The sequence below is a fragment of the Rhea pennata genome, chromosome 7 (genome assembly GCF_028389875.1).
Source record: "Rhea pennata isolate bPtePen1 chromosome 7, bPtePen1.pri, whole genome shotgun sequence".
In the NCBI taxonomy this organism is placed as follows: domain Eukaryota; kingdom Metazoa; phylum Chordata; class Aves; order Rheiformes; family Rheidae; genus Rhea; species Rhea pennata.
In genome coordinates, this window is record NC_084669.1 from 28693238 (window position 1) to 28706582 (window position 13345).

General features: G+C 36.5%; 1 protein-coding gene across 1 annotated transcript in view; it reads left to right on the top strand.

Moving 5' to 3' along the window:
• The window catches only part of SH2D4B (SH2 domain containing 4B), a 69007-nt gene that overhangs the window by 14954 nt on the left and 40708 nt on the right, over positions 1–13345 (top strand). The window contains exons 3-4 of the mRNA XM_062580310.1: positions 868–1015; positions 11419–11563. Coding sequence (XP_062436294.1) covers positions 868–1015; positions 11419–11563 — 293 coding nt within the window. The remainder of the gene's footprint in view (positions 1–867; positions 1016–11418; positions 11564–13345) is intronic.

Sequence of the window (13345 nt, forward strand, 5' to 3'; positions counted from 1 at the left end):
GTGAAACAAACACTGTTCTTTTGGGGAGCTTTACTAAACCATTGACAGTTTGTAAATAAATAAAAATGATGCAATCTGAGTTTTAGCTGACTAAATTTGCAATATTTGTTTTGTCACCAAAATGGGGATTTTCTGCGTAAAATCCTTTTTCAATTAATTTTGTTTGCATGTTGTTTGTATTAGTTCTTATCCCAGCAGTTCAGAAGCTGATTAAAAAAACTGCCATGCTGGTATTTCGAGCAGTGCCTCTTACAGCTTTGGGAGGGATTCAGAAGTGTTTTAATGCTTGGTATGGTTGAGAAGTAGGCCACCAGCCTGTTGCACTACCTTTTGTAGTACAGCACTAAAAAGTAACAGTTTATTCTATATTACTCCTTTTCCTATTAGATGCTACTTGATTTTAGTCTTTACATATTTAAGCTGGGATTAAACGCTTCAACCTGTGTTCTGTGTTCCTCTTATGTCAGGGCTAATAATCTACTGTTAGAATTTAGCAGATGTTTTCACTGATATTTGAAAGACAATAGATTCCTGATCATGCTTTGACAGATGGACAGGAAAATCTGTTTTCAGGCAGGGAAATAAAAATATAGGATATGGCTTAAAGACTTCTCTGATTTTTAATTAGTCATTAGTGCTATTTTAATTAGTCATTTTACATGAAAATGACTGCTTTCTGGATAGTTGTGTCAAACTTGATTTGTGGTAGTTCACTTGTTAAGTACGTTTTAATTTTCTCTCTGTATAATTCCATGAAGTTATGTTATTAGTTGAAATCAGTAATTGTGTTTTGACTAAAAATTGATTCTCTCTTTTAAGAGAATATCAATTCTACAATTGTATTTATTTTCAAATTCTTTCCTGAAGGAGGCAAAAGGAGGCAGAAATTACCAAAAAATTCCGGGATGCTATGGCTCAAGAAAAAGCCAGAATAGTGGCAGAAAAATGGAAAGTAGAAACAGAAGATCGGAAAGCAGCCAAATTGGTGGAGGAAAAAATTCAGGAGGAACTGAAGGTATGTGCAGAATTATATTTAGGTTTTTTTGTTAGTGCTTTTGTATAGATTCTGTGTTCTTGTAACCTTCAGTGCATGTTTATTAATAAGCATTAAAAAAGAGTATTGTATTTTTTTTTTTTAATCCTAGAATATACAAATAGCTACATTGTGTTCACCAGTACAGCTGGGTGAATGATGTAAAGAACTTACACATCTCATTCAAAAGTGTCAGGACGATCAAATTGGTTATTCAACTAACACATTAATAGAATTGTTCAGTCAGCAGGACTGAATGAATCATACTGGGAAAAAAAGTACGATTGTGAAATGTGTCTTTTTCGGTCAGTTTACATGAAAATATTTAGTGTATTTTGGATGAGCTGTGCATATATTTAATTTTAAAATTCTGTCACCACCTCCTTCAGTATAATAAGGAGAAGATTCTTCGCTTATTCAATGTATGAGAAAAGTCTAGTTGGTTTTGCTAGAAGTTCATTTGCTTGATTTTTGTCAGCTTATTATTTTTTCATGAGCTCACAATATTTTAATGTTTATGTTCTTATAGCGTGTTCAAACATTTATTTGAAATAATGTTTTTTCACTTGCTCTTGTTGAAAATAATAATTTGAAAACAAAACAAGAAAGGCCTCAGCATCTTCCATTTTAATATGACTTTATGAAGATAATTTGTTTAAAATTCGTAAGACAAAATATAATTGTTTTAATGTGCAGAGAAGTTACCAGTCTTCTGAGTCTGGGAGGTGCACTGTGGATCTGCACGAGATTGGTGAATCTGGATTTCCATGGAGAAAGCCTATAGTAAAGTGTGACTCGGAGGAGATGTGTGTGTAGGGACTTCTCCCCCACCGGCTGTGTGGTTCCCACCTTCCTGGGATGGTGACTGAATGTGTGGGAACCACAGAGGGAATCCCCCGTCCTTCCGCGGTGGGAGCAGTGCTGAAAGCTGCAGTGCTGATTTATGGAGGGTTTGGCTACCAGCTCGAGTTAACAAACTGCTTGTTGTTTTATACACTGTGGGACTGGGATTTGAGGGCGGTTATGCAGCACAAAGCAAGGGCAGTTCCTGTAGCCTCATCTACTCAGAGTTGTTGATTTACCTCTGTGCAATTAATCTGAATTCATAGGAGAGAACTGGGCCGCTGAAGTTTGATGTCAATGAGTGATGAAACTATATGTTTCAAGTGGTTTCATTAATATATGAATAATGAGTGGAGCAACTAATTAAACTCTCCTTTTTCTGCTCTCCAGAAAGCAAAGTCCTCTTGAGCAAAGACCCATATAGGCCTGTTCACTCATATCTCCGGGCGATTTACGGTTAGTTTACACTTGATGGGGCAAATGTCCACAATTTTACTGTCACTCCAAAGAGACTTTTTGGAAAAGCAGAGTGACTAGTTTACGAAACCTTTAGTCACCCGGAATCAGTGCTATTTCAGTTAAGGAAGGTTGTTCATTCTGTTGTTGATACAATTTGAAAAAAATGGTGTCAAGTTCTGCCCATGTTTTATATTGATGGAATAGTAAAGTAACAATAATTTCTGTTCCCACTGTTGATCTGAGTCTGAAGAGGTATCTCCCATCCACTTGTGTACGGGATAGGAGCTATACTCACACTGCTGTATGTAGGGTGAGAATTTGGCTCAGTTTCCATTTTAAATTTCAAATACTAAGCTTTGTCAGCTCTTCTGTAGCTCTATTCAGAATGTTGTCAACATTTTTATTTTACAAAAGAAGTAGAGAGAAATTTTCTTCTGTGATTTCTTATAAATCAAGCATTTGAAGAGAATATTTGCAAAAACTTAAATAAAACTTTATTTATTTATTTAAATAAACTTTAAATAAGTGGATGAATTTGGAGACATTACACAGCAAGTTTTTTTTTTTTTAATATTCCTTTACTGAGAGTGCTTCCCAGTATTTACTGTTTTAATAGAATGATATCCTCTAAAAAAAATGAATTTTTGTCCCTGAGTCTGCAACTAGGTCTACACTTTGGGCTCTGTTAGGAGCAACTTGGACTTACATAGGACTCCATCAGCACAGATCCAAATACAGGACTAGTCCCCAATACTATACCACCATGCCTTAGGTACTCAGAAAGAAAGCTTGTCTATGACTTGGCCTGAAAGGGACAGTGCTGTGGAATTTCTTAAAAACAGTAATGGGATTTGAAAGACAAGTGAATCTCAAAAGCCAATACCGGGGAGTTGTTAACCTCTCAGTCTATGGGCTTGTTTAAGGCTCACTTGGCTTTGCATTTCTGTCCCCTTCCCTCCCCTGCCTTTACTCCTTTTATAGCTTCTATTGTGTAATGGAAGAAGTACATGAAATATTTATAAGCTGAATGAGTGGAAAGGTATCCAGACAGGAAGATAGGAAAGTTATATTTCTGGCGTCTACCTCCAGATACAAAAAGTGTACAAAAAGAACCTAGACGTAGGGAAAAAGGTGAATTGATGAATCTACACATGTGTGACTGCACTTGCTGAAATCTTGAAGAAATTTGCCTTTCATGAATGACTCAGGGTGTGGAATGAGGTGCAGATCAGTTAGCAAGTCCACTTTAACAGGTTTAAAATATTTAATGCATTGGTAATCATCCTTCTGTGATGATGACCAGACTATATTTAAAGCAGTCTCCAAACTGGGAAATGAGAAACTCAGTCTCTGCTTATGCTTCATTCTCTTGAAGCATTTTGACTTGGAAATTAAAAGTCTCTATCCATTCTGCTGATTTGTTTAATTTCTAACCATATTGTGTCATAGATGCTCCTTTTTAAACCACTGTTATTCCTCTTGACCTATCATGGACTTTAAGGCAGTCTGCAGTAGATAAATGATATCTCACATGTCAGAGTGAATGATGATCTGTTTCCTTTCCTATACTATTGGAAAAGTATTACATTCCTTGGTATTTCTTAAGCAGAAATACACTTAATTTTTTGATGCTAGAATGTTGACTGCTTTATTTTTGCAGTTTAAGGATAGTTATTCTTTTATGTATCTATTGCAAAGGACAAATAAGAAAGCCAATTGCTACCATTGATCTTTTTGCTAATTCACAAAGGCTATGGGATTATTTCCTGCTGTTATCAGTTGGTATCATTAAGAGTCTTGAGCAATGTGCAGAGCTAGGGCAAATTAAAGGTGTGAGCCTCAGCCTGTCAGGGGAAGATGGTATCCTTTACCTACAATTAGAAATAACAGATAATCTCTTAGCTGTCACTTTGGGTGTTCCCCTTATAGCAAGAAATATTAATAGTAAAGAACTGTCTGCATGACAACTTCAGATATCTGCCAAGTTTAATTATATAAACACAGTTGACAATAAGGCTAGATTGTTTTTTAAACCTTTGTCTGAGAAATGAAATGTATGATAATTAAAAACTTCATAACTTTAAAAGGCATTGTTTTTCTTCAGGCATCAAAAATATTTAGTGAGAGTTTTAATGACAGTGATGCCAAGGAGAAATAATCCTTATTCTCTTGATAAGCAATGAGAGAGTGACAGAGCATTATAATTTCCTTCCACAGTGTTTTTAATGCAAGTTTATGGCCTTTAATTCCAGCTTGGATGGTGATGTGTGGGGGTAAGCTTTTTTTAAGTGTGGATCTAAGAGTTTCTATGTCCTAATGTTTAAGTTCTCATCAATGAAGACAGGATTAGACACAATCTTCAGAGAGCAGAGTACTTAGTGCTCCAGTTCAGGAAATCATCTCTAATAAGGACAGCTTATGCCTAACACTAAGAACACTCTTCAGTCCTATTGATCTGAATGAGCTTTCAGCACATGCCTGAGCACTGTCCTGTGCCTAACCGTGCTGTGGAGCTGACTCTTCAGACAACTGCTGCCGGGTGTAAAGGAATAGAGTAAAACGTTAGCATCACCACTTACGGTACTGTGGGCTGCTTATGACAAAGCAAAGATCTGTCCTGATCTGACAAAAACCCTTGTCTTCAACTGAATGTCAAGCACTTGAGTGGCCTGTTGTTATCTTTAAGTGCAAATAAGTTGTAAGTTCAGATCTGTGCTTTGCTGTGCCAAGAAGACACTGAATTCCCTCCCAAAGATAGCATGTTCACAGCCCTAGAATATGACAACAGCTTCTTGCTGGGATTTTGCACCAAATTCATTCCAGCAGTTCCTCAGTAAGGTCCGTTCAGTCACAAATGCAGTAGTTCAGTAATATTTCGTGTTCTTTTGTGAGATCATAGTTCGGAATTCTTTTTAAAGCATTTTTCGTTTTAATGTTGTTGGAAGTGAGGCAGCTGTTTGTTTTCTACTGGGAATTTGGTCTTAAGATTTTTCTATCCTATGTGTGAGGAACTGTGACACCAGTTTTAAAGCAAAATATTTTTCCTAGTGACATCATCAGTGATTCTGCTGCTGATTGTCCTTATTCTGGATCTCTAGTAAAAGCTACTGAAGTTCTGACATTTTCCATGGGAAAATGGGAAGATCTGAGTCACTGATGAGGATAGTTTACATTTCAGGTACCCTAACTGTGAAAAGTTCCTAAAATCCAAAGACAAACTCTGAGGTGAGTAAGAGCAAGTTACATCTTCATTGAATTATGGCAAGTTTCCCAAATCTGCTGCAGCAGATATAATAAGTCTCAAATCCCTCCCAACCAGGAATAGTTCTTGCCTGTGTTTTGTGCCTCATCTAGAAGAGGGTCTTTGTGAACCAGATTATGATGTTACTTGCCTATCTGAGCCATGGGTGAACAGCATGTTCTGGGGTGTATCCATGAATGAAACGTGACTTCTGCAGGAAGTGTGACTCGTCCTTTTGAAACATTGGTAGAAGAGAAAAAATGTCTCTGCAAACACTTTCCATTCTGAGGCAAGTGATAATTTTCTCAGGAAAAGGGTGGAAAGGGGTTAGATGCGTTTCTGCTGTTATTTATACTTACAGCTCTGTAAGAAACCGTCAAATGGGTTTGTGGAGAAGCTGATCGTTGAAGTCTGTCCTGCTGTGTCAACCTTGCTGAGAGCAGGCTGTCCGAGAGCCAGGGACCCTGGGATTTCCAGATTCCTTTTTTCAGAGCCAGGAGTTCTGAGACTCAGATCAGAAGACAAGCTGTGCTCGCAGCTCTGTGGCGCGTAGCGTGATGCCCACCCTGGCTCAAAGGTGATTGCTGATGGATCTCAGGAGGTTCACAGTAGACACGACACAGCAGACTAGCGGCGTCAGCTCTGAAGGGTATCAAAGACACTTGACAAAAGACCAAGATGCCTGACAGCCTGAGATTTAGAGGGAATCCCAGATGTCCTTTTCTTCAGAGAGGACTGTTGTAATAAATACATTCTGTAGTTTTTGCCCAAGCAGGGTGTCAGTCATTCAGTTGCCCCCCATCCTGTAAGATTCCCTAGAGGATCCCTAGGAGCCATGGCAGCCAGAAGCTATGTTTTCCATTAGAAAAAAATGGGGTATGTGTTTTGGGTTTTCCCTGGTGCATTTTTTAAATCTGTGATAAATTCTGAATGCTGACCTATTCTCTCATCTGCATTGGACTGAAATATTAGAAGCTAACCATAGCTAAGATTAAGTGTTACTTAGAAATGGCTGTAGCAGAGCTAGTCTCACATTGTGAGACACGCTCACAGTAACAAGTTTGTGGTAAATGCTCGACTGTCAGAGGCTAGATAAGATCATTTAGCATGTTTGAATTCTCCAGTGGAATTGAAGCTGGGGAGGATTACTGCTGTTTACTGAACTGCCTGTATACTTTGTTGCAGCAGGTTAGTGTTTCTTGTCAATTTGCAACCAAGTACTGAATTGTCACCTTCCTAATTATTCTAGAAGACCTGAAAGGGTCATGGCGTGTGGAACGGTATGTCTCAACTGTCAGGCATTTGTGGATTATTATAGGTTTTGGCTTTCAACTCTGACGTGCAGGATTGGGTTTGTATGGAGAAGCAAATAAACTAGTTGCTGTTACTTTTCCAGGGGAATAAATACAGAAAGTTCAGCTGTTCATTTTAAATACAAACACACCCTTCTAGGACCCCTTTTGGGACCCCTTTGTGGTGTTGTACAATATACTTGGATAAACATCCATGCAGTTTTTTGTACAAATATAATTTATTTTTTCTTTAAAAAGGAAAGCAACATAAAAAATTATGAATTCAGATCGCCACCAATGTGGAGTGGTGGTTATTTTTTAGTTATTTTTTCTTTCATTTAAAGTTCCTTGTTCCCTCTAATAAAAATAAATAAATAAATAAGAAGATAGTTTTCCTTTCTGTCTGAATTCTACTTTTTCTTTTAGACGCTTGCATCTTTTTACTACAAATGTTTCAACAGCAGCTGTTGTAAAAAAACAAACCTGTGACAAATCTCTTGTGTAATTCAAGGAAGCTGTTGTCAGGCTGTAGGGTGGGTAGGTGGGTGAGTTGTTTCTTTGGCTGTTTTGTTTTGTTTTTTTTTTTTTTTTTTTTATTTGGCACTTTAAGTTTACCCTAGTAGTTTGAAATGTTGAATAGAAAACGTTTTGATAACCTAGGATTACCACTATGCCCATCCCTGAAGGGATAGCCTAGATGTATTTGATTTGCAGGCAGCAAAACTGCTTCAAAAATGATCTTATAAGAATAAGGAATAGCTAATTTCTTTGTCCAAGGAACAGAGTAAAGCCATTTACTAACAACTTAAGTATGCAATCCCTAATTCTGTAGGGAATATGTAAAAAGAGAATTTAAAGCTTTTTATTTTATTCTGAAGAAACTGCTGGTTTTGAAAGCAGTGCTTTCTAAAAGCACTGACATTTCAAAAATAATGAATGGTCCACTCAACTAATCTTTCTAGGACTCTAGAGATAACAGTGAGAGGATGATATTAGAAATAATGAAAGGATACTAGCATTAAAACATGAAAAATTGACTGAAGAACAATGCCAGCCTTTTCTTTCTCAGAAATAATAAGAGTAGCCTAATTTATTGTTCATCATGTGTGTTAGGGAACTATTATTCACTACACAGGCACATCATTATTAATATCCAATATTTCAGGTCTTTTTGATTTTGTTTCATTATGATTAAAGAGACGAAGCCTCTGCTGGTGTAAATTGGTGGAACTCAGCTGAGCTAAATGGAGAAATGTTGATTTATGTTACTAAAAGACATGGAAAAACACTTGAATTCTTGCATAGAGCAGAGATTAGCATTCGTTCCATTTTCTCACTCTGAAGGTGATGGTTGCTTGTAATTAGCAAATTGCTTCTTTTCAATCTTTTTGAAATACCAGTGGACAAAAGTACTTAGAGTAGTGTCAGCTGGCTGACTGCTACTAAGCAAACCATCCCTGTGAAACTGGAGGCATCTCTCCTTGTTTATTCACACTCACATTTAAACTGTTATTTCCGTATTCTTGCTAATAAAAGTTGTCATTCTTTCTTAAACATGGCATTATATGATCCGTGACCAGAACAGCAAAACAGTCCTGATTGCTGCTGCAGCTTCTGGCCCTCACTGAATTATTAGGGGTCACAAATGACCTACAGCAATATTCTTGGGAAAGCTGTCTTCCGGAAAGAATTCTTCTTTTTAGTTGCAAAATAGAGGCTAATGACAGATCACTTTTGCAGAGCTGGGGAGAATTAAAAATCCCTTCCTTTCCTACAGTGGAGAGTAAGTTGTTTCTGTTTCCCAGGCAGGCATTCCAGACACCTGTTTCTCCACGGGAAAATGTGTATACGAGTCCCTCTTACGGATGCTAAACAACAAAATCATCATTTGGAGATTTGTATTATTATGTTGGAGTTGCTTTTGGTATTTGTCTCCAGGCAGGTGTTAAGATAGGACAGACAGCCTTCAAATGAGTATTTCAATCTGTTACAAAATGAAGGTATGTACTTGAGAGAAGACTTAATCAATATATACCTTTTACTGAATTACAATAGCTTTTAGAGTAGTTCAGCACTTTTCAGCCTAAGATCAGATAGCCTGAACTTTCACATAAGTAGTATCTTCAAGCACTAAACAGGAATCTGCAGGTATAAAATTAGGTATATGAGCTTCTTTTTGCGGGTTTGTCAGTGACATCAGGAAAACTCAGCGCTGAAACAGGAAATTCTGCAACCCAGTCTGTAACCAGTTATTGTGGTTAAATTTCTATCATAGAATCAGTTCAAAATAAAGCTATGTCTTGCTTGGAATTACTCTGGAAAATTTGTGAATGCAAATGGTGTGAATGTGTGTGCTGTTCCTGTCTGACTTCATGTTCCATAATCACACTGCTTAAGGATTTTTCCATGATGCAGACAATTTTCACCTGTAGGTGAATGCCAGCCTGGCACAGCAGAACCTCAGATATGTCCAGATTAAAAATAATCCAAAGGCCACATCACAAAATGTATCACCCTGCCTTTCTGTCTCTCACTTTTAAAATTTCTCATCTGAATCTATGCAAGTAAAATATTTTGTATTCTCCTTCAGCCTGATTCTGTGTTGCTTTCCAACATTAATAGCATCATTTGACAGGTACAAAGCAGAGGTAAAGTATTGCCAGATCAAAATTATAGCAGTTTATACTCAGCTAGTAATTATGTAGATTAGAAAACATGACTCAGTGTAATGGAAGATAAGTCCTGAGAATAGTAACAGGATATCTATTGATATTTGAAGTGGATCATAAGAAAAACTTGGCAGATTTTACCATATGATTTGTTGTGGATCTTCTGAACCTACAAACCAAGTTTAAAAAAATATCAAATACTAGAAATCAGTCCTATTTTTTAAAACCAATCCAGTCCTTTGCAGTACTTAATAAAATAGCCTGTGGATTGCTCTGGTAATGCTGTGGATCCTGCTGTGATGGAAATTACAAAGATGTCTAATAAGTTGCATTTATTCTCAAATCTATAAAGTATTCCCTACCACAAAGTTAGGAGTGCATGGATATGATATAATAGAAAGGAAGCCTAATATGTCTAATTCACCTTTGAAAGAAGGATTATTCTCATCTGTCAATAATTTTCAGACTTTTACCTTACACTACATCTTAAGAAAAAATAATTACTTGTGCAAAGTCTGTAGTTAAGAATCATGTGCTCCAGTATTTTAGCTCAGCTGATTGATAGGACATGTTGGTACATTTAAGCAAATTGTTTTCCAATTTAATCAGGGTTTTTTCCTCTGTGCTGAGCTAATGCTGGTCCCGCAATGAAACAGTAAAATTCCTTCCAAAAGGAGAAAAGTTAGGATGATACAAAGATCTTTTGGAATCCCACCTTTGGCCTTTAACATACAAGAGCTATGTAAGGAAGACAAACACATCTCCCACTAAATCGCTAGTGGAAAAAGGAAAATGCCACCAGATTTTGTTCACCTGGATGTCAGTTGCTTGACTCTAGAAATTTGTTAGGATTAACATTTTATAATAACTCACATTTACTATGGGCTCTGGTTATGTGTTAGTTTAGGTTAGATAACTAGGTATGTCATTCAGGATAATTTTATTTGGTGACATATGACAAAATTTATATGAAATTTGTTACCCAACAGGGTATAGTGGTAGTTTCATTATAAAGGAAGATAACTGTTAGTGAAATCTTTTTCATAAAAATGTTCCCATTGCAATACTCTTGAACATTGCATGCAATTTAGTTTTGTGGTTTTTCAGTTGAACTGAACAATGAAATAAATTGGCTTCTCTTCTACCTGAAGAAAATGAAAAATTTTAATAGAAAATCAGATATGGATTTCTGTTCCTGTCCTAATCCAACTCCTGTATGATTGAAGGCCAGCTGTACAGGCCATCTTTATCAGATTTCCATCTCCATTAAGGTTTTCTTGGGAACTTTTTTGTTTGCTCTTTTGGCTACTTTTTGCAAAGTGGTCAGTGTGTACTGAAGGATTTGGCCTTTTCTTCCAGAATATAACGATCTTGATATTTGGAAAATGTTGTTCTCTGTGTTGTCTATGATGACACATGGGTGACAGTTGCTACACTCAGAACACCAATAAAGCAGTTCTGCAGATCCTTTAGAAAATATGTGTAATACTTGCATAAGAGCATCCTCTCCAGTGAGGAGTGCATGTGGGCTGAAAACAAGAGCACTGCTTACAGACTGTAGGACAGCACCAGCTCTGGTACCATAGAAATAGAATATATTTTCCTTATAAAATGCAGGTCTTAGATACTTACATGTCCCTTATTGCTCTGCTACTTGTGCATCTCACAACATGTGGAATACTTTCCTCAGAAACTTCCAAAGAGGTAGGGAACGTCTCTTCTGTCTATTTGTGGCAGGTAAGAAACACAATGCCAGAAGAGACAGTGATTTGTCCAAAGTCACATATAGCTGCTGTATGAGAGGAAACAGCTGAAGCAGTGTCTTAACCTTTTGCCCATTCTTCCACTTTAGTCACCTCTGTTTTACTTCATTTTGATTAGAAAAGAGAAGAAGAGGAAAGACAAAAAGGTGAAGAACAAATACGGCTGCAGGAGGAAATCCGAGCAAGAGAGTTGTACTTGAGCCTCAAGCAAGCTCAGCAGCATAGTCAGCACAGTGACGATGACCAGGAGTGGGAAGAACAGTGTAAGTAACATTGCCTCTACAGTATTAACATATTTCAAAAAGCAAATATAAGGAGATCTATAGAGTGGAAAGGCGTGTTGGCGCCGGTGCCTTCTACCCAGAATAGTGAAAAATGATATATTATTTTGCAGGAAATCACTAGTTTGCTTTTACAACTGGAAGTTGTTGCGAGTTTACCAATTTTACCATCTTCTCTGAATAAGAATCTGTGCTGATGCCTTATAGAAAGTTTTTCATGTACCAACGATAGTGAATGAGTTTATTACTTTCAATCTAATGTAAGTTGTTAGATTTTGGCTTAGCAATAATAATTCTGGATACAATCTGTCTTTATTTTAATTACCTCTATGTGGTGATATGACTAAGCTATAATATCGCTCAGATAAACTCCCTTCATTTCGAAAGATTACTTAGCTTGTTACCCTGAAAAAGTCTTTATAATGATACTCTCTGTGCAGGCTCAGTTCCTTTTTAGCCATCCTAAAATTCTGTATTAATACCACTGTTATGATTAATTTAAAAATACATTAGTCATCTTCAAAAGCACACAAGGAGCACAAAATTATATGAATATATATATGCATATGTATACATACTGTAGATAAGGTTTACTTTAGGTTACTGTATATAAAGTACAAGTCTACTCCCTCTAGAGTCTACTGTATAGTTGACTTTAAAGGTATGAAATTTCTGTTAGAAGTAAGAATTGAGCAGTTTTGCTGAGAGAAGAATATATTTTATATACCTCATCTATATTGATTTGATTACACTGCAGAAAAAGGAAATATAATGTTTGGAAAGCTCTAGCTCATATGAGGATATTCTGTTAATTATATATAACAGAAGTTAATCAATTGACACTTAAAAATGGAGTTTAGGGAGCTGACATTAGCACATGTGTTGCAGGAGATCCCTCATTAAGCAGGAAAAAAAATCTTGCTATAGTGTTACTTATTTCTTGACAGAGGAAAGAGAAATGCATCAAGATACGTGATGAGTTTATTTTATAGCTTTAGTCATCACTTCAAGAGTTCCTGAAGACTAATTGCTGAAGTCCTATTACCTGCCATTGATGTGGTAGTGAATCATTCAGTACAAAATGAATTACAGCTATATAAGATACACTGTTGCCATTTCACAAGCTGATAGCAGGCTATGCACATTTTTGATCAATAAAACCTCTGTATATTACATTGTCAATAAAGAGAAGGTAATTATTCCCTGGAGAATTGTCTAAATCCAGGTGTACCTGTTTATTCTGAAAGAACTGTAGATTTTTTTTATATTGAATGTTTAAAAGCAGAGTGGGTTGAGAGAAAAAATAGCCCTTTAGTTTTATAGAAAATGAAGCTTTGTCAATTAACATCAGCTGGCAACCTGACACAGAGGATTATATGATGTACTTTAGCATTTTTCAGATGGTAGCTAAAGAAAGAAAATGCATTTGTAACCAGGATATTAAAAATATCCACCCTATCTTTATATAGAAATTGGTAGCAGAAATTCCATAAACATTACTAAAAATACCATAAACAGCTGTCATTTTCATACTATAGCAATTATTTTTCTTTTACACACTGAAGAGGTAACTAAGATTTTAAAACTGTTTTCTCAGTTTTTCTCAAGGAGTGCTGGCTGTAAAGGACAGATACGAGAAATGCAGTAGCAGTATTGTAAGAGACATCAGAGAGAAAAGCAAAAAGATATGAAAGGTTTTGACCGTGATTGCTGCAATGGCATTCTTGATCTGTCAAAACACTTTCAACTGTATCATATGCTGAC